Below are 27,933 nucleotides of genomic sequence, written 5' to 3'. Positions count from 1 at the left end.
TTTACTAATTTACTGATTTCTTTCTCTGGTTTTCATCATCATCCAACATTCCAACATATATCCTTCTTGCTTCCCTCTCATGGCTCTGCAATCCTCCTCCTCCTCCTCCTACTCTGAATGGAAACACGATGTGTTTATTAGTTTCAGAGGCCAAGATACTCGCTATGGTTTCACAGGCAACCTCTACAAGGCTCTTTGTGACAAAGGAATTCTCACCTTCTTTGATGATGGCGAGCTTCAAAGCGGAGAGGAAATCACACCTGCACTTCTCAAGGCAATTCAAGAGTCCAGGATTGCCATCGTTGTACTCTCTCCTAACTATGCTGCTTCTTCTTTTTGCTTAGACGAACTGGTCCATGTCCTTCACTGCATCAAGGGAAACCATCGCTTGGTTTTGCCTGTTTTCTATGAGGTGGATCCTTCCGATGTGCGCCATCTGAAAAACAGTTTTGGAGAAGCAATAGATAAGCATGAGAAGAGATACAAGGATGACATGAATAACAAGGTGGACACATGGGAAAAGGCTCTGCATCAAGTGGCTAATTTATCAGGCTATCATTTCAAATATGGGTACTTTATATATACCTTCTTATATTTGTTTTATTTGTCTCATATTTATATTTTGAATTGAAATGACTATCTTTGTAACCACGTGTCTTGATTGGGCCAGGGATGGATATGAACACATGTTTATTGGAAACATTGTGGATAACATCTCAAAAAAGATTAGAAGACGTTCAGCTTTGCCTGTTGCTGATCATCCAGTTGGATTGGACTCCCCAGTGTCAAAGGTAGCTTCGCTTCTAGATGTTGAATCTAGTGCTGGGGTTCACATGGTTGGGATATATGGCATTGGTGGAATAGGAAAGACCACACTTGCTCTTGCAGTCTATAACTTGATTGCTGACAATTTTGATGGTTTGTGCTTTCTTGAAAATGTGAGAGAAAATTCAAATAGACATGGAATTGTACATCTTCAAAATATCCTTCTGTCAGAGATATTAGAAAAGAAGAAAATAAAGCTATCAAGCAGTAAACAAGGAACTTCAGAGATACAAAAGAGGTTATGTCAAATAAAGGTTCTTTTGGTTCTAGATGATGTTGATGAGCAAGAGCAATTGAAAGCTATTGCTGGAAAACCTGATTGGTTTGGTCATGGTAGCAGAATTATTATTACAACACGGGACAAACATTTGCTGACACTTCATGACATTGAAAGAACATATGAGGTACAAGGTTTGAATGAGGAAGGGCCCTTAGATTTGCTTCAATGGAAAGCTTTTAAAACAGATATTGTCAACCCAAGGTATGAGAATGTTTTAGCCCGTGCAGTAACTTATGCTTCTGGGCTTCCATTGGCTTTGGAAGTTATAGGTTCTAACTTGTTTGGAAAAGATTTAGAACAGTGGAAATCTGCAATGGATCAATATGAAAAGGTTTTTGATAATAAAATACGTAAGATACTTCAGGTTAGTTTTGATGTTTTGGGAGAAGATGTGCAGAGTGTTTTTCTTAATATTGCTTGTTGTTTTAAAGGATATAAATCAGTGGAAGTTACCACTATACTTCAAGCCCATTATGGGAGGGGTATGAAATATCATATTGGAATGTTGGTTGAAAAATCTCTCATAAAGATTGATCGTCAATTCAGAATAACATTACATGATCTAATAGAGGACATGGGCAAAGATATATGTCGAGAAAAATCATCCGAAGTGCCTGGAAAGCGTAGTAGATTATGGTTCTACAAAGATATAGTTAAAGTTTTAGAAGATAATCAAGTAAGTAATAGTTTTTATTTTACTTAAGTTTATGAAAGACTTTTTTTAGCACATGTAATTTTAATTAATTCCTGTACTTACTTTTGTGTGATGAAAGGGAACTAGTGCCACTGAAATCATACATTTGGAATTTCCTTTATTTGGAAAGGAAGGAGGTGAAGATCCATCGGAAAAAGAGAAAAACGATGATGTAGAAGTAAAATAGGATGGAACAGCTTTTAAAGAGATGAAAAATCTCAAAACACTTATCATAAAAAATGGTCGTTTCTTCAGAGGTCCCAAATATCTTCCTGATGGTTTCAGTGGCTAAGAGAAGGGGGGTTGAATCTTAGCCCCCTTTTTTTTGATAATACTTGCTGACTTGTTAGACCAATTCTGGAAACTTTTAGACTTTTTATCTCATCACTGCACACGAGACTTTTCTTTTTGTCTCGTCCCTAGCCACGAGACTTTTCTTTTTGTCTCGTCACTTGGCACGAGATAATTTTGATTTTTGCTCCTGTGTAGTAGAAATAGAAATGGAGTAGAGAGAAGAGGAAGTTTACACCCAGATATATCCTGGTTCAGCTGCTATGTGCAGTGCAGCCTACATCCAGTCTCCATCACAAACATGATGGAATTTCACTATAATCAATCTGATTACAACTTGTAAAGTGCTAACCCAACTTACAAGGGGATTCCCACAGAATCATGACACACAACATAGATGAACAAAAGAACTCTAAGACATCTATGGCTTTTTCTTTTAATTTTGCACTCTCTGCCTTTTTTCGCTCTATGGCTTTTTCATACAAACCTCACGGTTTGCCTTTTCCATGAGACTCAAGACATGACAAAATTAAACAGAAAAATTACAAAATAGAATACATTGAAGGAGAAGAGAAAATTGTTAGCTCAGGTAGCTCTGAAAACACTGTGCCTTGCACTCTCAAATTTTCTCCTTGCTCCAAACAGTGGCTGTTCTCCCTTTTTAAAGAAGAGGGAAGCCTCCACACTTGAAGCCAACACCCAAACCAACTTCTTCCTCCTTCAAGAAACAGAACCGGTTCGGCCACATAGAGAAAGAAGAGATAACCACGCAAAACCCAACATGCAATTACCTCTAGTCCTTTCTTGATCATCACTCTTCATCAATCCGAGCTCTCCATCCTTGGCTTGCTCTCCAAGATGGATTTCTGGCCCTTGATGCTTCATGATGATGATGACTTCATCTGCTTCAATCTCTACCTCAGCCATCACTTCGCCACTCTAGCTACTTCCTGTGGTGGTTGAGCAGAATCAAAGACAAGCTATGCTTCAAGAATCTCCTCCTTGCTGGCCGAATCTTCATCCTCCATTTTTGGTATGGAAAGGCTAAGATATCATCACCATATCTTACCATCTGTGATAAAAATCTCAGCCACTATATTCTTTTTTTGTGTTTTCTTGCCATCATTAGCTTGATGGTCTTGATGCATGTAGCTTCTTCTTTTTCTTGGTAGATGAACATAGCTTCCATTGTTTCCTGGATAAGGACCGAAAAGAAGAAAGAAAGAGATGAAAGAGAAGAGAGAATCTGAAGAAAAGCAATTCAAAAGTGATTAAACAAATTAATTGAAGATATCTTGCTTTTACTTCCCTGGGTGGCGTGTAAAGTTAATGCCATCAATCATGTCAATGACACTCTCTCTCTCATATTTCCCATGCATTTATTAACTTTACTCTAATGAATTTGAAATCCATCTTGATGAGCAAAGGAGTTCCGTTGGAAGCATTTTTGCTTTCTCTTTTCATCTTGGTTTCGGACCAAGTTTGGAAACATTCACCAAAAATTATTGGGCTTGATAGCAACAAAATTTAATCTGGCCCACTTAGTAACATTTGCTTTCCTAATGTATATTTTTTCGATCATGCATTGATCACATAAGAAAGCATTCATTTGGGCTTGCATCAATAACATTCATTCTGGCCCAATTGATAATTCAACCTCATAGCATGAGAAACATGTAGCAAGGCTTATTATTTGACACAATTGGGCTTAAACCAGAATTTTATTTTCGGCCCAACACAAAAATCTGCACAACAAAATTATTAATTAAGCAAATATGAATTAAGATCAAATTAATAATTTTGTAATTAAATATTTCAATAATGTTTGTTCATCATCAAAATTAAATAAGAGTTTTCCAAACTCATCAATCTCCCCCTTGATGACAAACATTATTAAAATTGAAATGGAAAGAAATTTAAAGATTGAGTAAAGAATACTCCCTTTGAATTTGAATTTCTCCCCCTTTCTAAATGTCACATGGCTCCCCCTTGATGTATGCTTATTTTACCAAGGGAAGCACTAACCTGTAACATTTTAATCAAGCTTCAAGAACAATATTATTTAGCATGTTATATGATGTTAAATGCTTGATTTATGAGCAGTTTTAAATTGATAATCAAAACTCATTTGATATCATAAACTGATTTTCTGCTCAAACATTACACATATCAACAGAGCACAGAACAATGTTGTAAAAAAAATTTCAAATATTTTTCAGTCAAGATATCAGAGCCATATTATTTAAGAAGGAAAATAATTTTTGAATCACACATGATCACATCGAAGCATGGCAGTTGTTAGACATCACAGTTTAAAGGAACTGCCAAAAATAAATTTTCAAACCAACATGTTTATCAAGATGAATAAGAATATTCCAATTTCAATCAAGATAAATCAACAACCAGGCATTCAATAAATCAAACATCATTATAAACCAAATGCCAAATATAATAAGCAGCAGTAATCATAGTGAAACAAATATGATAACAACATGCATTCTTTAAACAAGGGTGGTCATGAATTTTCATCAATTGAAAATTTCATCCCCTGTTTTCAGCAAATCCTCCCCTGTTTCATTAGTTTCAATTTCAATTTTAGAAACTAATTTTCCTCCCCCTTTTGTCATCAAGGGGCACCTGCACAAAATATGAACAATACAACAAAATATTTATGATAAAGTAGCAAGAGAGTATCAAAGTATCATAGAGCAGTGAGTATCAAGTCATGCTCCTATAAAAACATATTGAGCCTAATGGAGCCAATATCAAATAAAGTAAAGAAACTGTCATTAATCATCAGATTGATTCATATCAGATTCCTCAGTGCCTCCTTCACTATCATCTCCCAGATCCTCCTTAAAACTTTCTATCATCAGATTAACCCTTTCTTTGCAATTTTTCCAAGCTTTCTCACTCTCATAAGCTTGCTTGCGGGCCTCTTTATGAGATTGAAACATCATGTCTGCCATGTTTGAGAATTCTCCCAAAATCTGTTTGATGGATTTGATTGTTTTGGAAGATTCTGGCCTGCCTTCATAGTCACTATCCGATGCAGCAGATTTGCGCCCTTTGGTTCCCTTAGTCGCTCCTCCTCCTTTGATTGAGGACACCTTGTTTTCTACAGCATCATTCAACAAATCAACTTTAAAGTATTCAAAAATTCTAGTTAAAAACATACCATAAGGCAGGTTAGCCTTTTTGGGGCTTCTAACAGAATCCCACATATGCCTAATCATAATATAACCAAAGGATATAGGAGTAGAGGTAACCACAGCAAATAATATGAGACAGTCAGAAAATGTTACTCGGTTGTGTGAGCCGCTTTGGGGAGTCAGAATGTGAGTGATGATTCGGTGAATCAGAGAGTTGACTGGTCCTAAAGCTTTGTGGGTTGGAATGGTTCCATGCAAACCAGAAAGGTTCTCGCAGATGTGCTGAAGAACTGTTTTGTAGGGAATGCCGACTTGGGTATCCCATTTGTCCACCATGTATGCTCGCGGTCCTTCATCCTTGAAGCCCAGGGCCGCTCCAATGGTTTCAGAATCAAGGGCTATTTGAACCCTTTTGACATAGGAATGAAGAGTGCCGTCAATGAGCCGCATATTGGCATAAAATTCTCGAACAAGGCCAGGGTAGACTGGTTTCTGGATGAGAAGAAGTGGCTTCCAGTTGAGGAGTTCAAACAGAGAGGAGATGTTGATGCCTTTGTTAGTGAGAGTGTTGAGACTAACAAGGTAGGTTGCACACAAATGACGTTTTTCCATAACCTCTTTGTGAAACTCAAAAGAGGTGCAAGAGTTGAATCTGCTTGGATCAAAGTGGGAGTGAGTCTTACCATACTTATTTCTGAATTCCAAGGATTCCAAATTTGGAGGTTCGGTGGTGTCGTTCAGTGCAAACCCCTTGGTCTTCTGTGAGCTTTTTCTGAGGGTAGTTTTCTTCGGTGATGAAGGTGGTGGTGAATGAATGGGAGATGTATGAGATTCTTCCTCTTCCTCAACACGGGGTTCCTTATTCTTCCCGCTTCTTCTTCTTCCGGAACTCTTTTGTGCCACTACTTTTCTTCTCATGGCTTCGGTCTGCTTGGTTGGGGGTGAGGGAGAAGATGAGGAAGTAGAATGTATGTGGATGTGAGTGTGGGTTTAAGGCGTTGATGGTTTCTGAGAAAGAAGAATTCTTTCACTCTTTCTTGGCGTGGTTTTCTTTTTCATGGTAATGGAAGAATGAAATATGAAAGGTTGATGGAATAACCGAATTGAGGGAGAGAGAAGCAAGGTGGGTGACACATTAAATGCAGTTTGGAGAGAGAATATGGTGGAAGTAATGACCATTAGTGGGCGGTTAATGACCATTATGGGGTGATTATTACCCAAAAATGATTTCCCTTTTTAATTTTTGAAATCTAAAACTGAAAAGTTGTTGCCTTAAATCAAGGGATTAGATGGAGTGAGGGATTTGATTTGACAATAACCACTTCCAAGAAGATATGATGACACAAGGAAGAAGATTCTTATTTGCATAGAGAGATAACTAACAAAACTGTTATGGTGGGGTCAAGGAATTTTTGGTGGGCCCATAAAATTTTGAACTCTGCGTTGCTTCCCCTTTGACCACAGCTCCTTCATCATCCTTGTATTTTTATCTCGTCCAAACCTACGAGACAAAACTGAACAGAATCAACTTTTCACAATTTATCAATGAAATTTAAATCAAACAGTCCCAAACTTTTTCTCAGGGTACAGAATCTGTCTTCACAGAGTGGTTTTGTAAAAATATCAGCAATTTGGTCTTCAGATTTTACAAATTGAATATCAATAGTACCCTTTTGCACATGTTCCCTAATAAAATGATATTTTATCTCAATGTGCTTTGTTCTTGAGTGCAGAACAGGATTTTTGAAATGTTTATAGCACTCATATTATCACAAAATAAAGGTATACTATTGATTTTTAATTTGTAATTTTCTAATTGTGTTTTTAACCAAATTAATTATGCGCAACATGCAGATGCAGAAATATATTCAGCTTTAGCTGTGGATAGAGTCACTGTGGCTTGTTTCTTGCTTAACCACATGTTAAGTGAGCTTCCAAGGAAGCAACACATGCCGGATGTGCTTCGTCTATCCACTCTATCTCCCGCATAATCTGCATCACAAAACCCTACTGCACAAAAGTCATCAGATTTAGGATACCATAGCCCATAATCACAAGTTCCCTTAATGTATCTAATGATGCGCTTAACAGCCGTAAGGTGGGATTCTTTTGGATGAGATTGAAACCTTGAACATACACCCACACTTTGGACTATATCTGGTCTAGAGGAGGTAAGATACATAAGTGAACCTATCATTCCTCTATACCTTGTTTCTTCCACATCTTGGCCATTATCATCCTTTTCAAGTTTTGTATTAGGATGCATAGGTGTACCCATTGATTTGGAATTTTCTAGGCCAAACTTTTTAATAAGTTCTTTTACATACTTTCCTTGGTAAATAAAAGTACCACTAGGAGTTTGTTTAATTTGGAGGCCAAGAAAGAAAGTAAGCTCTCCCATTAAACTCATTTCAAACTCACTAGTCATGAGTTTTCCAAACTCTTCACACAAGGAAATGTTGGCCGATCCAAATACAATGTCATCAACATAAACTTGAACAAGGAGTATATCATCATTAAATGCCTTAATAAATAAAGTAGTGTCGGTGGTACCCCTTTGAAATTGATTTTCCAACAAGAAGGCACTAAGCCTTTCATACCAAGCTCTTGGAGCTTGTCTAAGACCATAAAGAGCCTTAGTTAATTTGAAAACATGATTTGGAAACTCTTTATGTTCAAAGCCGGGGGGTTGTGCCACATACACTTCTCTATCAATAAAGCCATTAAGGAAAGCACATTTAACATCCATTTAAAACATTTTGAAACCTTTATGGGCGGCATAGGCAAAAAGCAACCGAATTGCTTCCATTCTAGCTACCGGAGCAAAAGACTCATCAAAATCTATACCCTCTTCTTGATCGTAACCTTGGGCCACTAATCTAGCCTTGTTACGAAGAACTTGTCCATCCTTACCAAGTTTATTTTTAAATACCCACTTAGTACCGGTAACTTTCTTACCATCCGGATGAGGTACTAGGGTCCAAACCTCATTCTTGTCAAATTGAGCAAGCTCCTCTTGCATTGCTTTAACCCATGATGGGTCCTCAAGAGCTTGTTTGACATTGTTGGGCTCTATTTGTGACAAGAAAGCAAGATTGCTAGGTTCGGTTTGCCTTTTGGTGGAGGATCTTGTTGTTACTCCTTGAGAGGGATCACCAATGATGAAGTCATGAGGATAACCCCTCATGGACTTCCATTCTCTAGGCTTTCGAATAGGTGTAGAGCTTTGATGAACTTCTGGTGGTCTCACTGTTTCAGTTGCTCGTGCCTGCTCAGGAGACAAAATGGAAATGTCTCCTCTAATCTGACGAGACAAAACTGGACTGGCAGATTCTTCGCTCTGAACAGATTTGGGATTTTCTTTGTTTGTTCCAGCTCCTTCACCATATGAATCATTATCTATCATAGTACTGGGGATTAAGTTAGAATCACAAAAAGTAACATGTATGGATTCCTCTATAGTCCTATGCTCCTTGAGATAAATTCTATAAGCCTTGCTTGTGGTGGAATATCCAACAAACATTCCTTCATAGGATTTTGGATCAAATTTTCCAAGATTTTCTTTATTATTAAGCACAAAACATTTGCATCCAAAAACATGAAAGTACTTAAGATTTGGAGGGGTTCCTTTCCATAGCTCATAAGGGGTTTTCTTTAACCCTTTTCTAATGATTGTTCTATTCAAAATATAACATGCTGTGTTCACAGCTTCAGCCCACAAAAATTTAGGAATCTCATTCTCACATAGCATAGCCCTAGTCATCTCTTGAAGGCTTCTATTCCTTCTTTCAACCACCCCATTTTGTTGGAGAGTTCTAGGGCATGAAAAGTTATGAGAAATTCCTAAGTCATCACAGAAATTTTCAAAATCTTGATTTTCAAATTCTTTTCCATGATCACTTCTCAAATGGGCAATTTTTAAAATCCTTTTCATTTTGAATTTTCTTGCAAAGAGTGGAGAAGGCATGAAAGGCATCATTCTTATGAGCAAGGAAAAGTACCCAACCAAATCTAGAGTAATCATCTACCACTACAAGGCCATAGTGTTTACCTCCTAAGCTTTGAGTTCTAGTAGGACAAAAAAGATCAATATGTAACATCTCCAATGGCCTTTTGGTTGAGATTCCATCTTTTGATTTAAAAGAGGATTTTACTTGTTTGCCCAATTGGCAAGCATCACAAGTAAGATCTTTATCAAACTTGATGTTTGGAATTCCTCTAACCAAATTCTTTTTGACTAGCTTAGAAATTTGGTACATGCTAGCATGACCCAACTTTCTATGCCAAAGCCATTTTTCAGATTTAAAAGATGTAAAGCATGTTACATTTTGTTCTTTTAAATCCTCAAGAGTTAATCCATACACATTGTTGCATCTTTTGGCTTCAAATAAAATATCCCTAGTTTTCTCACAAACAACCAAACAAACAAACTTCTTAAAAATAACATCAAAACCTAAATCACACAATTGACTAACACTAAGTAAGTTATGTTTCAAACCATTTACAAGAAGAACATCATTTATACAAGATGAAAAATTTTTACCAACTTTTCCAACAGCCACTATTTTTCCTTTTGCATCATCACCAAAAGTGACAAGTCCTCCATCATATTCATCAAGCTTTATGAAGAAGGTTGTCTTTCCAGTCATATGCCTAGAACATCCGCTGTCCATATACCACATATTCTCCTTCCTTTTGGATGCTAGACACACCTACAAAACAATGCTTAAGAGACCTTAGGTATCCAAATCTTTTTGGATCCTTTTACGTTAAACCATCTTCCATGTCCTAAGCCATTGTAATCAAAAACAACTTTACAAACTTTATCACCAATCATTCTTTCACCAAAGAAACATTGAATAGGAAAGTGTCCATTACGATTGCATAGTCTACAAAATCTTGGAGTTGCTGTTTTGTTAAAGTAGGTTGGGTCTTGATACCTTGTATCATTTGAAGATGAAGGAATGTTTTCAAAATGAGATTTTTCAAATTTATAAAATCCCAACCCAGCTTTATCATAAAGAGGTTTTTGACTAGCCAAAATTTGATTAAGGTTTTCAGAACTTTGTGTAAACTTGGCTAAGTCTTCCTTAAGCCTTTTAACCTCTTCAAGCAACTCTTCATTTCTTTTAAAACAGTCTACATATGCAAGAACAGAATGGTCACTTTTACAGCTTCTCACTTGGGCTCTTAACTGCTTATTCTCTTTAACGAGGTCACAAGCAGTTTCGGCCTCTCTCACTTTTTCTTTTAGAAAACTATTTTCAGCCTTAAGAATTGTGATTTGTTATTCAAGTTCTTGATTTTCCAGCAGAAAGCATCTTATTTTTTCAGAAAGGTGGTCTATCATAAGATGAAGATCTTCAGTATTAGGGTTATGAAAGACTACCTGATTTACGTGATCTACCATAAGACACTGTTGTGATTTGGTCTCTGATTCTTCATCATCATCATCTGAGTCATTTTCCAAATCTTTCCATGAAGCCATCAGTCCCTTCTTCTTTCCGTTTTTCGGCTTTTCCTCCTTCTTTAACTTGGGACAATTAGATTTAAAATGCCACATTTCCTTGCAATTGTAACAGATTACTTTGCTAAAGTCTTTCTTCATCCTCCTTGAGCTGCTGCCTTTGCCTTTGAGTTTCACCATTTTCCTGAATTTTTTTGCAAACAACACAAACTCATTTTCAGAAGAGTTATCACTGGATTCATCATCCAGAGGGTTAGTCATAGAAGAAAAATCAATTCCTTTCTTTTTTGAGTCCTTTTTTAAATAGGTGTTTTCAAAAGCAAGGAGATTTCCTCTCAAATCATCTACTGTCATGGAATCTAAGCTGCTGCTCTCAGAAATAATTAAAGCTTTTGTTTCCCACTCTTTTGTGAGACATCTTAACACTCTTCTCACTAGCATAGATTCAGAATGTGTTATTCCCAGAGCATCTAAGCCAACAATGATGGTGTTGAACTGTTCGAACAGTTCATCAATGGACTCTCCTTCCTTCATTGCAAACATTTTATATTCCCTGTTCAACATGTCTGTCCGAGTCTTCTTTACAATGGTAGTTCCTTCATGAGTGACTTGTAACTTGTCCCATATTTTCTTTGCCGTTGTGCATCGTGATACCCGTCGGTACTCCTCAAAGCTAATAGCACAGTTGAGTAGATTTACTGCCTTGGCATTTAATTCTACCTTCTTCCTATCTTCCTCGGTCCAGCTTGCTTCTGGTTTAAGAGAAATTACTCCTTGAGCACTTGTGATAGTTGGAAATTTAGGACCTTCCAAGATGATCTTCCAAAGTCTGTAATCCACTGCCTGTACAAATATCTTCATCCTCTCCTTCCAATAGGTATAGTTTTTCCCATTGAAAAGAGGAGGTCTGTTGCTTGATTGACCTTCAGTCAGATTATAGGACACCACATTTGCGCCACTGTTTTCTGCCATGAGGATCTTTACTCCAAGCTGCAAAGCTTGATCTCTTTGAGACCAAGCTCTGATACCAATTCATGGTTTCAGTGGCTAAGAGAAGGGGGGGTTGAATCTTAGCCCCCTTTTTTTATAATACTTGCTGACTTGTTAGACCAATTCTGGAAACTTTTAGACTTTTTATCTCATCACTGCACACGAGATTTTTCTTTTTGTCTCGTCCCTAGTCACGAGACTTTTTTTTGTCTCGTCACTTGGCACGAGATAATTTTGGTTTTTGCTCCTGTGTAGTAGAAACAGAAATAAAGTAGAGAGAAGAGGAAGTTTACACCCAGATATATGCTGGTTCAGCTGCTAAGTGCAGTGCAGCCTACATTCAGTCTCCATCACAAACATGATGGAATTTCACTATAATCAATCTGATTACAACTTGTAAAGTGCTAACCCAACTTACAAGGGGATTCCCACAGAATCATGACACACAACATAGATGAACAAAGGAACTCTAAGACATCTATGGCTTTTTCTTTTAATTTTGCACTCTCTGCCTTTTTTCGCTCTATGGCTTTTTCATACAAACCTCACTGTGTGCCTTTTTCCATGAGACTCAAGACATGACAAAATTAAACAGAAAAATTACAAAACAGAATACATTGAAGGAGAAGAGAAAACTGTTAGCTCAGGTAGCTCTGAGAACATTGTGCCTTGCACTCTCAAATTTTCTCCTTACTCCAAATAGTAGTTGTTCTCCCTTTTTAAAGAAGAGAGAAGCCTCCACACTTGAAGCCAACACCCAAACCAACTTCTTCCTCCTTCAAGAAACAGAACCGGTTCGGCCACATAGAGAGAGAAGAGATAACCATGCAAAACCCAACATGCAATTACCTCTAGTCCTTTCTTGATCATCACTCTTCATTAATCCAAGCTCTCCATCCTTGGCTTGCTCTCCAAGATGGATTTCTGGCCCTTGATGCTTCATGATGATGATGACTTCATCTGCTTCAATCTCTGCCTCGGCCATCACTTCGCCACTCTAGCTACTTCCTGTGGTGGTTGAGCAGAATCAAAGACAAGCCATGCTTCAAGAATCTCCTCCTTGCTGGCCGAATCTTCATCCTCCATTTTTGGTATGGAGAGGCTAAGATATCATCACCATATCTTACCATCTGTGATAAGAATCTCAGCCACTATATTCTTTTTTTGTGTTTTCTTGCCATCATTAGCTTGATGGTCTTGATGCATGTAGCTTCTTCTTTTTCTTGGTAGATGAACATAGCTTCCATTGTTTCCTGGATAAGGACCGAAAAGAAGAAAGAAAGAGATGAAAGAGAAGAGAGAATCTGAAGAAAAGCAATTCAAAAGTGATTAAACAAATTAATTGAAGATATCTTGCTTTTACTTCCCTGGGTGGCGTGTAAAGTTAATGCCATCAATCATGTCAATGACACTCTCTCTCTCAAATTTCCCATGCATTTATTAACTTTACTCTAATGATGAGCAAAGGAGTTCCGTTGGAAGCATTTTTGCTTTCTCTTTTCATCTTGGTTTCGGACCAAGTTTGGAAACATTCACAAAAAATTATTGGGCTTGATAGCAACAAAATTTAATCTGGCCCACTTAGTAACATTTGCTTTCCTGATGTATATTTTTCGGATCATGCATTGAGCACATAAGAAAGCATTCGTTTGGGCTTGCATCAATAACATTCATTCTGGCCCAATTGATAATTCAGCCTCATAGCATGAGAAACATGTAGCAAGGCTTATTATTTGACACAATTGGGCTTAAACCAGAATTTCATTTTCGGCCCAACACAAAAATCTGCACAAAAAAATTATTAATTAAGCAAATATGAATTAAGATCAAATTAATAATTTTGTAATTAAATATTTCAATAATGTTTGTTCATCATCAAAATTAAATAAGAGTTTTCCAAACTCATCACTTCCAAATAGTTTAAGAGTATTAGAATGGAGGAGGTTTCCATCGAGATATTTTCCCTCTAATTTTGATCCAGAAAAGCTTTCCATACTCAAGTTGCCTGAATATCTCTACATGCTCCCCAAGCTGGATAGCTTATCCAAGGTGAGCATACTAAGTTCATTTTTATGATTTTGTTTGTTTGTAAATGACGAATGAATTTTTGCCGGTATAGAAATTATCAAGTGATCAATCGTAGTATAGTCTAAACCGACGCAAAATCCATCATCAAACAAATCTACAATCTATAATCGAGAGTATTAGTCCCGAGTCGTTCTTCCCTAGGAATGCTACAAGGATGCATGTATTGGTTAAGTGGTCTTTTTGTGGCTTGAAGAGTGTGGCATAAAAGTGTGAATAAAAGAAAACAACAATCAATCAATATTAAAAGCCTTGGCCAAGGTTGAACATTGGAAGTCCCATCACTATAGCTTCATTCAATTGTGATAACAAAGGAGTGTTGCTTTACTTAGTTAACCCCTAATCATAGAGGAAAGTCAAGTAAAAGTAATTAACTCAAGTCACAAGTCCTAGTCTTACCCTAGGGAAGTCTAGCTTTAGTGCACTCTAAGTCAATTAGCAATCCTCAATTCTTAATCAACAATTGACATCCGTTATTCAAGTGTCTCCAATGACTCAACCACTAGGCCAAGTGAGGGGATACTACTCCATATCTAAAGTTGGCATTTTCTCAAACATTTGGAGGGCAAGAATGAAAGACATAGTAAAATTGAGAAAAGATTTAGAATCAAAGTAATTCAACACAAGAGATTAACAAGAATCAACAATGAATAACAACGAAAATGAGATCTTCAATGAATCAATAGAATCCAAAACAACAAAGTTAAACCTAAGATCTATAAGAATTGAACAATTACAAACACTAATTGAGATTAGAGAAGAGGATCTACAACATGAACAAAGTAAATTGAGTGTTGTACTAGATCTCACCAAGGAATGGTTGAGAATTGAGAAAATGAAGATGAATCCTAGAGAGAAGTTGGATTTTCTCTCTCTACAAATGTAACTAACTAAAAATATCTACCTAAGGATCTAAAATAAGTCTATGGAAGTGAATGTGTGTTAATCCCCTTTAATCCTTGGCTCTTATATGCATTTTGGCGCCAAAGTTGGTTGCTAAAACCTTCCAAAATCGCCAGGCACGTGTTGCAATAAAAGAATCACGTGCGGACTACGACGCGTGCGCGCACGGTACGCGTGCGCGTCCCTGGCTAATTCTGCGATGTGCGCGCAAGCGCCTTGTGCGCGTACGCGTGCTTGGTCGAGATCAATTCTTTGGCTTTTTGTGCTTCTCTCCACTTGCATGCTTCCTTCCTTGCTTCTTTTGATCCATGCTTAGCCTATTTCATCCTGAGATTACTAACAAACACATCAAGGCATCTTATGGAATCAAAGAAGAACTAGAATTCATCAAAATAAGGCTTAAAAAGCATGTTTTTACACTTAGGCACAAATACGGGAGAGATAACAAAACCATGCTAATTCCTAGGCTAAATGTGACAAAAGGTTATCAAAATACTCTAAATTCAATACAAAACAAACCGTCAAATTGGGGTTTGTCAACCTCCCCACACTTAAGCCTTAGCATGTCCTCATGCTAAAATAAGAAGGAACTAAGGGTTATGACATTTATTTGGATGCAACTAAATTATGTGAATCCTATCTAAATGCAATTATCTAAGCAATTGGAAATGCTTAGTTCAAACAAATCAATTCCCAAGAGACATGCATGAGCACAAGAGCTAGGCATATAGGAACTAAGTCCAAACCACAATTGTATTGAATTGTCATAAAGAGTTCAAACTTGCAAGAATATAGATATGGGTGAACACATGTGATTGAACTTTTGAACCCTCACCGGATGTGTATCCGCTCTACTCACTCAAGTGTTTAAGGGTCAATTCGCTCAATTCTCTTCTAATCATGTTTTCCAAAATTTGATTTTCTTCTAACAATCAACACCTATTCCATGCATGCATACATTCATCATGAGGTCTTTCATTTAGGTTGTAATGGGGTTAGGGTCAAGGTAGGATCATTTATGGTTAAGTGGACTAGGATTTGAATCTTTGATTAGCATAGACTTTCCCACTAACCTACATAATGACCTATACAAGTTCAAACTATTCTAACTACCCATTCTTCACTTTTTCTTACATACTCATACATTCTTATTTGATTCATAACACCTATGCATTGATTCCCTTTTATTGAACTCACTTTGGGGCATTTTGTCCCTTCTTCATTATATATATTTTTTTCTTTTTTTTTCTTTTTTTTTCTTTATATATTTTTTTCTTTTTCTTCCTTCAAACTAAATACAAGAACATCAATGCATAAGGTCTCTACATTTAATCAATACATGAATATGTACCCAATTCCTAAACATGAAAGTGTACTACCCCTTTTATCCTATCCAATGTTCCCAAGCCTCACCAACTTGAATAATAAACACTCTCACTAACCTAGGCTAATCAAAGATCCAAACAAGGACTTTTCATTGGTTTTCCGCCTTGGGCTTGTAATGAGCTAAATTGAGAATAAGTTGGTTAAGCATAGGTTCAAAATTGGCTAACAATGGAGAGAAAAAGGTTGGCTATTTGGGTAAGTGGCTAATGAAATAATGGCCTCAATCATATAAATGCATAAACACAAGAAATAAATGGATATATAGAATCAAGCAAATCAAGGATCATAATCATAGAAAGAGAGCAATTTCACACAAGAATGGAAAATAAGTGGTCATAAAATGTAACCACATCAATAGGCTCAAGTCTCACAAGCTTGTGTTCTCAAATCAATACATGCTTCACAAGGTATGAAATTCAAGCAAGTTTCAAAAATTCTCTTTCAATCAATTGGGTTGACGCCCTATGTTCAAATTCCTTGGAAAATTTCAATGTTTGACTAAGCAATGTTGTGATTGAAAAATTCAAAAATTTTTCTTAGTTCACCCTTCCCTTTTTCACTTAAAACCAATATATTATGCAAAAAGGGTGACTAAATATTTGCAATCCAAAGTATGATTTCTAATCACAACTACAAACTAAAAACAAAGATAAACAAAATGTATAAAGAAGAATCTAACTAAAAGTACGGAATCTATCATCCAAAACATCTAAAAATATCCAAAAGCATCAGAATATCTAAAATCCAAAATAAGCAATAAAAGTATCCAAAGCAAACTAGAAATGCATCAAAATATATACAAAGATGTGCAAAATAAGATAACTAGGCCGAAAAGTTCACCGGTTCCCAAATAATGCTATCGGTGCCCTTCCCACACTTAAAATCAAGCATCGTCCTCGATGCTAAACCAGAGGATCAGTGGGAGGTACAACGATAGGCTCTGGCTCTGGCTGTGGCTGTGGGACTGGCTCCTCATGAGTCTGTGGTGGCTCTGTAGTGTCAGGGGCATCCTGCTGAACTGGTGCCTCCGCATCCCCCTCCTGATGATCCTGCTCATCGGAGGCCAGAGAGTCGGGAAGCGGAGGTAGCTCAGCACCCAAAGAAATAAGTGCCTGGTCCATCCGGTCTAAACGGCGTCTGACATGGCGTCTCTCGCGCTTTAGAAACCGGAAAAGACGCTGGACCAGGAGATAGGTCGGCTCAGGTGCTGCTGGTGGATCTGTAGATGATGAAGGAGCTGCGGTTGTAGAGGATGATGGGCCAGCTGTAGGGGCTAATGGTGAAGGTGTCCCCATGACAGCTCTAGCCCGAGAGCGGCGTCTAGTAGGTGGTCTCTCATGCACCCAACCACCCCAGGGGATGGTAACCTCCCTGTCATCTGCATCAGGGGGTGGTGGTCGCACATCATCGTCCAGCCATGGGACCTCAGCTAGGGCCGCCATACTCGTGACCAATGTAGGAAATGGAAGTAGGCCACGAATATGCGCCCGCCACATGCACTGTCTGATAAGTCTAGGGAAAGAGACATCCTTCCCCTCCATGACGCATCCAATCAGCAAGAGCATCTCCATGGGGATCTCAGAGAAGTGGGTGGTAGGCAGGACGTAGTGAGCGAAGATCATCTGCCAAGTCCTGGCCTCCCTAGTCAAATGAGTAAACAACATCCTCTTAGGCTTGGTGTTGCCCGCATCCATAACCCATGCAGCATCCGGTATCCCAATCACGCGCCTAAGCGTCTCATAGTCAAAGGTCATGGTATGGATGGCTATCTCTGCCTGCTGATGGGCACACAGGTCATCTGGAATGTGTCGGCAATGTAATGCCTCCCCAATAGCGGTCTCAGTGACCATAATCTCCCTACCCCGCACCTGGACCGAATCCAAGGTCGGACGGAAGAAGTTGCAGTAGAATTCCTTCACCCAAGATATATTTATATCCCCCAAATCCCGGTCAACAAAGTCGATACCTAACTCAAGGATCCGACCGGTAATGGACCGTCTCACATCATTAGGTAGGAGCAACTTCTTCTCAATATTCAGCTTCGTTGTTCGATATCTAGAAAACCGAAGCTCACAGTAGAGATTGGGGAATTTGTCCGGATTGGTAGAAGGCAACTGCTGATTCTCTTTTTCTTCATCACTTAACGGATTCTTGGCATAATGCTTGTAGATGGAAGGAATGGAGGGGGTAGAGTGTTTTCTCTTCTTAGAAGCAGTGGCTATGGCTTTGCCTTTATCCGACATCCTGAAAAATATGATAGAATATATAAAACATTTAGCATGTAACAAAGAAGGCATGTTCAGGATACAATTATCAAAGAACAATCATGATGTTGCAATGAATATCCAAAAGTGAACAAGTAAACCAAAAATGCAAGCTTCATTAAAGTCAACAGCTCATATTCAAAAGGCAATAATATCATCATATAATTGAAAGAATTGTTAAAGATGGTTAAAGGTGAGTGGAAGTTAAATGGTTAAAGAAATTAGTAAGTTAGAAAAGTAGGTTAGTGATATGATGATATATAGACTCAATTGAACGAGAAGTTGCGGTTCATGTTCACAATGATTGTGCAAATCCGGGAAGTCAAAAGGAAATGGAAATTTGCCCAAAACTAAAATAAAGATCAAAATGAAACTAATTTCCTTGAAAATCGGGCAGCATTCCGGCTTAAAATTGGACGTTCCAGGATAGCAAAATAGCACAATTAGCACAGAAAATAACATCAATCACGCACAGCAGCAAACAGATATTATTTGGCCACACATATTGCATGAAATATCAACCCAAAATCAGCATATAACATCCAGATAAGTAGACAGCAAAATATGCACGAACGGAGCACTTATCAGGCCTATAATCCTCTATCCAGCCCTAGCTACCTAACCGCAATTATATCTATCTAACCTAACATACAAAATTTGAATTCAGCTAACTAACATGCAATTCCAGTAACTAACATAAATGAACAAATAAAAAGGAAAAATAGAAAAAAGAAATAACAGAAATAGAGCAGGAACCTGGGAGCCGGGAGAAATGGAAAGGTGAACTAGGGATAGATCGGAGTTGATGGGTGAGGCAGAAATCTGCACCGCCGTGGACGGTGGCCGGAAGGATGGGTGGCGGCGGTGGTGTTCGGAAGAATGAAGGGCTGAGCAAAAGAATGCCGGCGAGGATGTGTGAGACTAAAAGAGAGGGAAGGGGTCGCCGAGGGTACTGCCGGCAGCGATGGTGGAATGGCGGCGGTGGTGGCTGCCGGCGCTGTGAGGGTGAGAGACGGAGGTGGAGAGAGAGTGAGTGGAGGAGAGAGAGAGGACGAGGTGAGTGAAGGAAGGAGAGAGAGAAGGTTGATGGTGAACAATGGCGGCCGCGGCGGTGGTTGACGGCGGTTACAGAGGTGGGATGGAAGGAAGGAAGAAGAAGGGGAAAATGGGGAGGGAGAAGAAGTGCGCTGCGGCGCAACGCTCTTCGCGTCTTAGGGTATCCCATTTTTGAATCGACGCGCGCGCGCGCCTTGCGCGTCCGCGTCCATTGAGAAAACTTGGGACCTACGCGTGCGCGTACAGTGCGCGCACGCGTGCATGGAGTTGGGCTAGGGGCTTAGAGTTGGCCCAACTCAGGCCTAACTCTCTGGAGAATGGCCTGGGAGTCGCGCCACCAGACCGGCGTGCACGCGGCATGTACGCGTCCGCGCGCATTGAGGAAAATGGAGAATCATGTGCGAGCGTGAAGTGCGCTCTAGCGTGGTATGGCAGATTAGGCCGGGGCGCGTGCGCGTACAGTGCGCGCACACGTACTTTAGATTGGGCCTGAGGCTTAGAATGGGCTTGAGGCACGCCCAACTCTCGGGTCCGTGGCCTAGATTGGTGGTAGCACGCAAGGACGCGTGCGCGGTAAGTGCGCGTCCGCATACATTGATGAATTGTGAAATGGCGCGCTGGCGCGATGCGTGCGCTCGCGTTTTGTCCATTATTGACATACAGGCACGCACGCAGCAGGTGCGCATCCGCGCAGATCGAGTTGGGCTAGGGGCCTAAGGTTGGCCCAGGGCCGGCTCAACTCTCTGGGGTTTGGCTAAAAAATTTGCAACAGCACATTGACGCGGACGTCAAGTGCGCGTCCGCGCGAATTTCCATGTTCTCATAAACGGCGCGCACGCACGTAGTGCGCGTCCGCGTGGGTCGTGTTGGGCTCAGGGCATAATGTTTGCCCAAGAGAGGCCCAACTCTCGGGTATGTGGGCGATGTTGCATCCGCACAGGGACGCGTGCGCGTACATTGTGCGCGCGCGTCCACCCTCCCTTTTTTTTTTTGAATCAGAAAATGCCTAAAAGCTCTAAATTGCCCAAAGACTCCCCATGGTGCCTACAACTCCTTATTTAGTCAAAACCACACACTTTCTAAAATGCAAGTTGGTTTTGAGATTTATTCTGTTTCTACTAAGCATAACATACATGTTAATATGATAGCAACTAATGTACACAAACAAGCTAATTATGAAATGAAAAACTACCTACAATGGTAACTCAAATCATTTATTGAACAAAATTAGAAGGGAGTGGAAAGAGTTTACCATGGTGGGGTGTCTCCCACCTAGCACTTTTAGTTAAAGTCCTTAAGTTGGACATTTGGTGGGGTCCTTGCTAGGGTGGCTTATGCTTAAACTCTTCTTCGAATCCCCACCAGTGTTTGCTCTTCCAATAGCCTCTGGGATCCCAGTTTAAACGTACAAGGCTTTCAAGGGGGCCTAAGCAAGTAACAAGGCCCCTAAGTTGATAGTGGTCTATGTGTGTTCCGGGGTCCCATACTTTATTTGTCAACCCTTTTTCTTCTTGATTTTCATGCTTCCCATAGGGTGACAAACTTATTGAATACTCCTTGTAACTCATGCTCATCATTCTAGTTCCATTGAATTTGGCTTCACTCCACTTTTGAAACTCTAAGTTTGATCTTCCATCCTTTATGCACCTTGTTTCACATTGTCCACCAACATCTAATTCGTTCTTACTCTCTAGCCCACAAAGAGTTCTAAGTTGACCGTCCGTTTCTAACAACGCATATTGATATGGGCCAAGAAAATTAAAGGGTGAGATGATTACCCACTCAATTTGTGATTGGGACGGCGACTTAGCAAGGAAGATATTCAATGATCTTGACATTGTAGGTTCCACTTCCTTTAGCTCCTCCATGATGATTTCCATCTTTTGATAACTCTTTTTAAATTCTTCTTGTTTGCTAACTTCCTTCAAACCTTTATCATTGATCAAGTTATGTGTTGGAGGTTGCGCACCCTCCTCAACATTGGTTTCACATTCGAAGGGGGAAGCTTCAACAAGATCACCATTGTCACTTGATGTAGAGTTATTTTCGTTGATGGAACTTCCTTCTTGTTCAACCTCCTCTAGGTCTTCTTCCACTTCTTTATCTTCAACAATCTTCATTTCCTCCGCTTGTTGCAACACACACTCCATTTCCTTGTGCCCAACTTGAGACTCTAAAGTCTCCCTCATACCTCCCTCCTTGGTTGCTTTCTCACAATCATCCGTGAACTCATTTCGCTTGTGATATGAATCCCAAGAATCTATCTTTTGACGGATGGTTGCTTGAAGTCGATCCATTTCTTCCTTGAAACGATCCCTTAATTCTTGTTCCGCTTTACTAACATAAGTAGGATCATATTGCTCTTGGATTAATGGACATTGATATGCTTCCATGGAGGTTTGTGGCGGAGAGGAGAAATCATAATATGGTTGGAAAGAAGATTCATCAAAGCTTTGAGGTGGGAAGTCATTTTGGTTATTGGTAGAGGGTGAAATTATACGGGACGTAAATTCTTGGAGGGTAGAGGTGAAACTAGTGAAGGCGGTTTGGAGCTCTTCTTGCTCTTGAAGAATGATACCAAGTGCATCATCCATGGGAACTTGGGTTGGAAGGTAAAGATGTTGGAGTGGTGGTGATTCAAGGGTTGCTTGTTCATAATCGTCACAAGGGTATGCATAGGGGGAATATGGATTTGGATCATATGTAGGCAATTGGTGAAAATAAGATGTGGGTTGAGAATATGGTGTATAGAATGGTGGTGGTTGAGAGGTATAACCATGATAAGAATCGTCATATCCATAGGAATGATATGCATTATAGGAAGGATTACCATCGTAGTAACTTGAGGGGGAAGGTAGCCATGATGATTGCTCATATAGATATGGCTCCCCTCCTGAGAATTCATCTATCCCATACTGTGAGCCATCATTCAAGTTTTCATCGCCTACAAAATAGTCATAGTCATATCCAAAACCACAAGGACGAGAATTCATAGTGGCAAATAGGAAAAAAAACTAATAAAGACCTAAAGATAACAAAAAACTACCAAACAAACAAAAAAAACAAACATATTCACAATATTCACATATTTACATTATCCAAAAACATGGCACTCATGCGCATTCCCCGGCAACGGCGCCATTTTGACGAATGAATTTTTGCCGGTATAGAAATTATCAAGTGATCAATCGTAGTATAGTCTAAACCGACGCAAAATCCATCATCAAACAAATCTACAATCTATAATCGAGAGTATTAGTCCCGAGTCGTTCTTCCCTAGGAATGCTACAAGGATGCATGTATTGGTTAAGTGGTCTTTTTGTGGCTTGAAGAGTGTGGCATAAAAGTGTGAATAAAAGAAAACAACAATCAATCAATATTAAAAGCCTTGGCCAAGGTTGAACATTGGAAGTCCCATCACTATAGCTTCATTCAATTGTGATAACAAAGGAGTGTTGCTTTACTTAGTTAACCCCTAATCATAGAGGAAAGTCAAGTAAAAGTAATTAACTCAAGTCACAAGTCCTAGTCTTACCCTAGGGAAGTCTAGCTTTAGTGCACTCTAAGTCAATTAGCAATCCTCAATTCTTAATCAACAATTGACATCCGTTATTCAAGTGTCTCCAATGACTCAACCACTAGGCCAAGTGAGGGGATACTACTCCATATCTAAAGTTGGCATTTTCTCAAACATTTGGAGGGCAAGAATGAAAGACATAGTAAAATTGAGAAAAGATTTAGAATCAAAGTAATTCAACACAAGAGATTAACAAGAATCAACAATGAATAACAACGAAAATGAGATCTTCAATGAATCAATAGAATCCAAAACAACAAAGTTAAACCTAAGATCTATAAGAATTGAACAATTACAAACACTAATTGAGATTAGAGAAGAGGATCTACAACATGAACAAAGTAAATTGAGTGTTGTACTAGATCTCACCAAGGAATGGTTGAGAATTGAGAAAATGAAGATGAATCCTACGCGTGCGCGTCCCTGGCTAATTCTGCGATGTGCGCGCGAGCGCCTTGTGCGCGTACGCGTGCTTGGCCGAGATAAATTCTTTGGCTTTTTGTGCTTCTCTCCACTTGCATGCTTCCTTCCTTGCTTCTTTTGATCCATGCTTAGCCTATTTCATCCTGAGATTACTAACAAACACATCAAGGCATCTTATGGAATCAAAGAAGAACTAGAATTCATCAAAATAAGGCTTAAAAAGCATGTTTTTACACTTAGGCACAAATACGGGAGAGATAACAAAACCATGCTAATTCCTAGGCTAAATGTGACAAAAGGTTATCAAAATACTCTAAATTCAATACAAAACAAACCGTCAAATTGGGGTTTGTCAGTAAATTCACATGATCAGGTTTATTTAGTATTATTTTAGTTTGTTCATTAATTTGGTTTGTTTGTTTTTTTCTCTAGATGCCGATCACCTTAAAAGTTTTGAATTTTGATTCCAGTGATTATTTGAAAGAGATACCTGATATGTCTAATCTTCAAACTTTAGAAGAATTTTCTTTTGAAAGATGTAATAATTTAGTCTCAGTTCACCGTTCAGTTGGTTTTTTACCTAAACTTAAAATATTGAATGCTGGAAAGTGCCCCAAGCTTAGAAGTTTTCCACCTGTTATTAATTTGCCCTTACTGAAAACACTCAGTCTATCTGGATGCTTAAGCTTGGAGAAATTTCCAGAAATTCTAGAAGAGATGGAAAATGTAAAAACGCTTACTTTGATTGGTACTGGCATAAAAGATTTGCCATGTTCATTTTGTAACCTTTCTAGATTGTGGAGTTTGTATTTGATTGAGAATGAAATATATAGAATACCAAGTGTCATTGGCATGATGCCACTCCTGTCTGTGTGTGAAATTAACTTACTAGGAAATAAGGGGAGGATATCAAGAGAGCAGGAAGAGGGGCTTCATGGAATATTCACTCACTCCCTCCCCTCTTCACATATGTTTAATCTTTGTCTCAAAAACAGTAATTTGTCAGATGACTTTTTTCCACTAGCTGTTGCATGGTTTCCCAATTTGTATGTGTTAGACCTAGGAGGCAATAATTTCACAGTCCTTCCTGAATGCATCCAACAATTTCGCTTTCTATACCATCTCAAAGTGGATGATTGTGAGCATCTTCGGGAGATTAGAGGGATCCCACCAAACCTAGAAATCTTCTCAGCAGTAAACTGCAAATCATTGAGTGAAAGGGGCACAAGCGTGTTAATCAATCAGGTTTGGTTACTTTTTAATAACTAAGAATACAGATGACATCATAATTCATATTAAATTAATAATGTATGCTAAACTACTGCTTCTGCATTATGAATGAATGACAGCAAGTGCACGAGGGTAGAAGCACCCACTTTGTGATGCCAGGTGGAAGCATTTCAAGGTGGTTTGAGTGGCGCAGCAGTGGACCTTCTATTTCTTTCTGGTTTCGTGGCACCAAATTCCGTTACAATGCTCCTTGCTTTGCAATTCTACTCAAAGATGACATCCCTTCCCCACTTGAAGTTATCCCCATTGTGACCATCAATGGCAACCAAGTTCAAGATGTACAGAAGAGATCAATGGATCAATTATTTATTTTTAATCTGAACAGATATTATTATCATGAAGCACTACATTTTGAAAGAGGATGGAATCATGCGAAGCTTTCATATGAAGCAGATAAGTATTATAAGGAAAAGGTCCCAAGTGAGTCAATTGGAAAAGAGATTGGAATGCACGTATGGAAGGAAGAGAGTAGTAATATAATGGAAGATATTCGATTCACTGATCCATACAAAATGACACAAGGAATTATAATGATGATCATGCTCTCAATAGCATTCCCCAACCATAAGAACCACCCCTTGCTCCTCCAAACATGCATTGGTTTGTAGACCTTGCTCTTTCTAACACACACTCTTTTTTTGGGATAAATAACTGTCAGTTAGGAAGGAGGGTAGGGAGGATTCAATATCAGCATTCACACAGCTATATGGCTGTCCCGACCTGTGTATGTCAAAGTGTAATTATTATTATTATTGTGGCACTTCCCTTGCTAGTTTTGCATCAGCTTGTTTGATTACATATGAAATAGAGTTGACCATTCAATATGTTACTGGCTACTTTGAGCAACTTTTTTGTATGATACATTTATATATTGAATGATTCTGAATTCGTAACACAATGAAATTGCAAAGCAAATAGATAACTCTGTTGCCCACGGTCAATTTGAAGCTTTATTATTTGCTTTATCTTAACTCATTGATTTATGGGTAAGAAGATGAATGTTTTTGAACCCTGATTTTTGTGGCACCAGAGGAACACATTATGTTACATCAATCAATATAGGCCAAGCTTGCTGCATTCCCATTTCTAAGAGAAACACAATAGGACAATTGAACAACACTCCTTTTATGTGAATTAAATCCTTTATTTTGGTTTCTCCTTGTTTGATTCAATGTCAATAGGTAAAAGTTGAGTCATGAGCCCATTAGCATTCACAAATTCTCAAACAAATTGGGAATCAGCCTTTGAAAACTGGTACAAACTTTAATACAGAGTTGTCAGGGATTAGATTGGAATGGAAAATGGATCACTAGATTAACAAAAAGTTTGGGATATGGGACCTTATAGATGCTGAGTTTTTTCCTTTTTGGGAATACCAACTTGTGCTATTTTTGTTATTTTTCTGTTCATTTGGTTGATGAGTGCAATCCATAACAGAAGGAGTTTTTTGAAAATAAGACCTGCAAAATTGTCAATATAGCAGCCTCATTTGGTGAAGGATGGCATGCATAACAGTGTTATTTATGAACAAGAGAGGTAAGAGAATTAGTGAAAATGATTTCTATGTTGAGTGAATCTTAAGAATGTTAATACAGAGTTCTGCTATTTATACATGAGTGCGAGCTAACTACACTAGTCACCAACTTACTCTAACTCATGCTGACTACTCCTGACAGAATCATAACAAATTAATTCCTGGCAAATAAGTTTAACACTACCAGCTTGGACAGCAATAAATTAAGAGCTATGTACAACTATACTATCTAAAATGGAAACTATCACTTATGCAATAGCCTATTTGTTATACCCACGAAAAAAAAAGGAAACAGAAGTACATAGTCACGTGGGTGGCACATGCCCCCACTTAAACCCCTTCCCCCTCCTTATTCTCTCGAGCCTTCCCTGATCCCTCCCTCTCTCTTTTATTTTCATTTCCTTCATACAAATCAAAACCAAATCCTCTCTTTTCCTTCATCTTCTCTTCCATTCCATCTTCTTCATTTCAAAATCTTCATCCAACCACAACACACCAGATTTCATTTTACCCTTTTATTTTATCTCTATTTTAATATATCATCTATATCCAAAGTAAATTTTTTTTTCACAACCCCAAATCAAGAAGCTCATACTAATGAGTGAAGGAAGCATTCAAATTTGAGTTCCAATTATTATTGAGGCTTCAAGGTAACTCTTTGACTTAATAATTAGCCATATTCCCAATTTTTGTCATCTATATATTTATGGGTATGTATAAATCCGAATTAGGGTTATTAGGGTTAGAAAATTTGGGGCTTTTGTCAAGGTGAGTAAGATTATGTTAATTGACAATATTAGTAGCTCACAAATATCATTATTGTCATATTTCTAGAGTTGTAGAATTATTGGACATCATTTGGTAGCTCGTTGACGCGCTCAGAGTTGCTTCCAGTTCTTTTGAATCAAGTTGTGAGTGGATATTATATCTATAATTGTTTTTAAATATATTATTATCAATATCTATGTTGAATCATTAATTTTGGAGTTTGAAAATATTTTATTATTGTGATTTTTGAATTTTTGAAAATAAATATTGATTTGTGAAACTTACAATTTTATAAAAATACACACGAGACGATATTTATATATTTTGTAAAGTATAAATGTTTTCTTATTTGACCTTATGTAAATTTTAATTAAATTTTAGTATGCAATCCTATATATATTGCTTTGCTATGGAATTTAGTAGTATGTCATAAGCACTAGAGATTTTTATAAGTGATTTGGTTTGGATTGGTTTGGGAGACTCTGACTAGAAAACCGTAGTTAACGGCGGTTATGACGTTAACCTAGATGCATCTGGCTCAGACCTCAGCTAGCAGGGGCGTTGCTAGCCTAATGTGTAGGTCACACGTTGGATCTGTTATACCGTACGGGCATACTAGAGGAAAGGGCTACCCTTAGAGGTGGAGCCGCCCTAGGTGTGTAATATTTGATTTGATTTGACTTCTGGAATGAGAACTCCCATTTCAGTTCATCCGCTTAACTATTTATCTAATGTTTGTATAATTAATTAATATGAATTCCTCATCTCTGAAAAGAAATATAATTTTCAAGGTAAACTCTGTATTGTCTCGTGTGGGTTATAGATGTAATGTTTGCTCACTGAGTTGCAAAACTCACCCTATTATATTCCCATGTTTTTCAGATACAGGAGTCATTCCAGGTTCCATTCCACCTGCCCCTCAGTAGATCTTAGTCATTTTGGTGAGCC

At 38.4% G+C, this 27,933-nt stretch overlaps 1 protein-coding gene across 3 annotated transcripts; it reads left to right on the top strand.

Moving 5' to 3' along the window:
* On the top strand, window positions 1–27,933 carry LOC130981928 (TMV resistance protein N-like). 3 transcript variants are annotated; one of them, XM_057905696.1, is made up of 3 exons: window positions 1–570; window positions 671–1,781; window positions 27,868–27,933. In XM_057905696.1, exons 1-3 carry the CDS (start codon window positions 80–82, stop codon window positions 27,916–27,918), a joined length of 1,653 nt encoding a protein of 550 aa, XP_057761679.1. In that variant the 5' UTR covers window positions 1–79; the 3' UTR covers window positions 27,919–27,933. The 3 variants fall into 3 exon arrangements, with proteins under 3 accessions (XP_057761679.1, XP_057761678.1, XP_057761680.1); XM_057905695.1 differs by lacking the exon at window positions 27,868–27,933 and adding an exon at window positions 1,879–3,613; XM_057905697.1 differs by lacking the exon at window positions 27,868–27,933 and having other exon boundaries at window positions 671–1,306; window positions 1,537–1,732.

Source organism: Arachis stenosperma, chromosome 5 (assembly GCF_014773155.1).
Source record: "Arachis stenosperma cultivar V10309 chromosome 5, arast.V10309.gnm1.PFL2, whole genome shotgun sequence".
NCBI lineage: Eukaryota > Viridiplantae > Streptophyta > Magnoliopsida > Fabales > Fabaceae > Arachis > Arachis stenosperma.
This window is presented reverse-complemented; position numbering and strand designations above follow the sequence as displayed.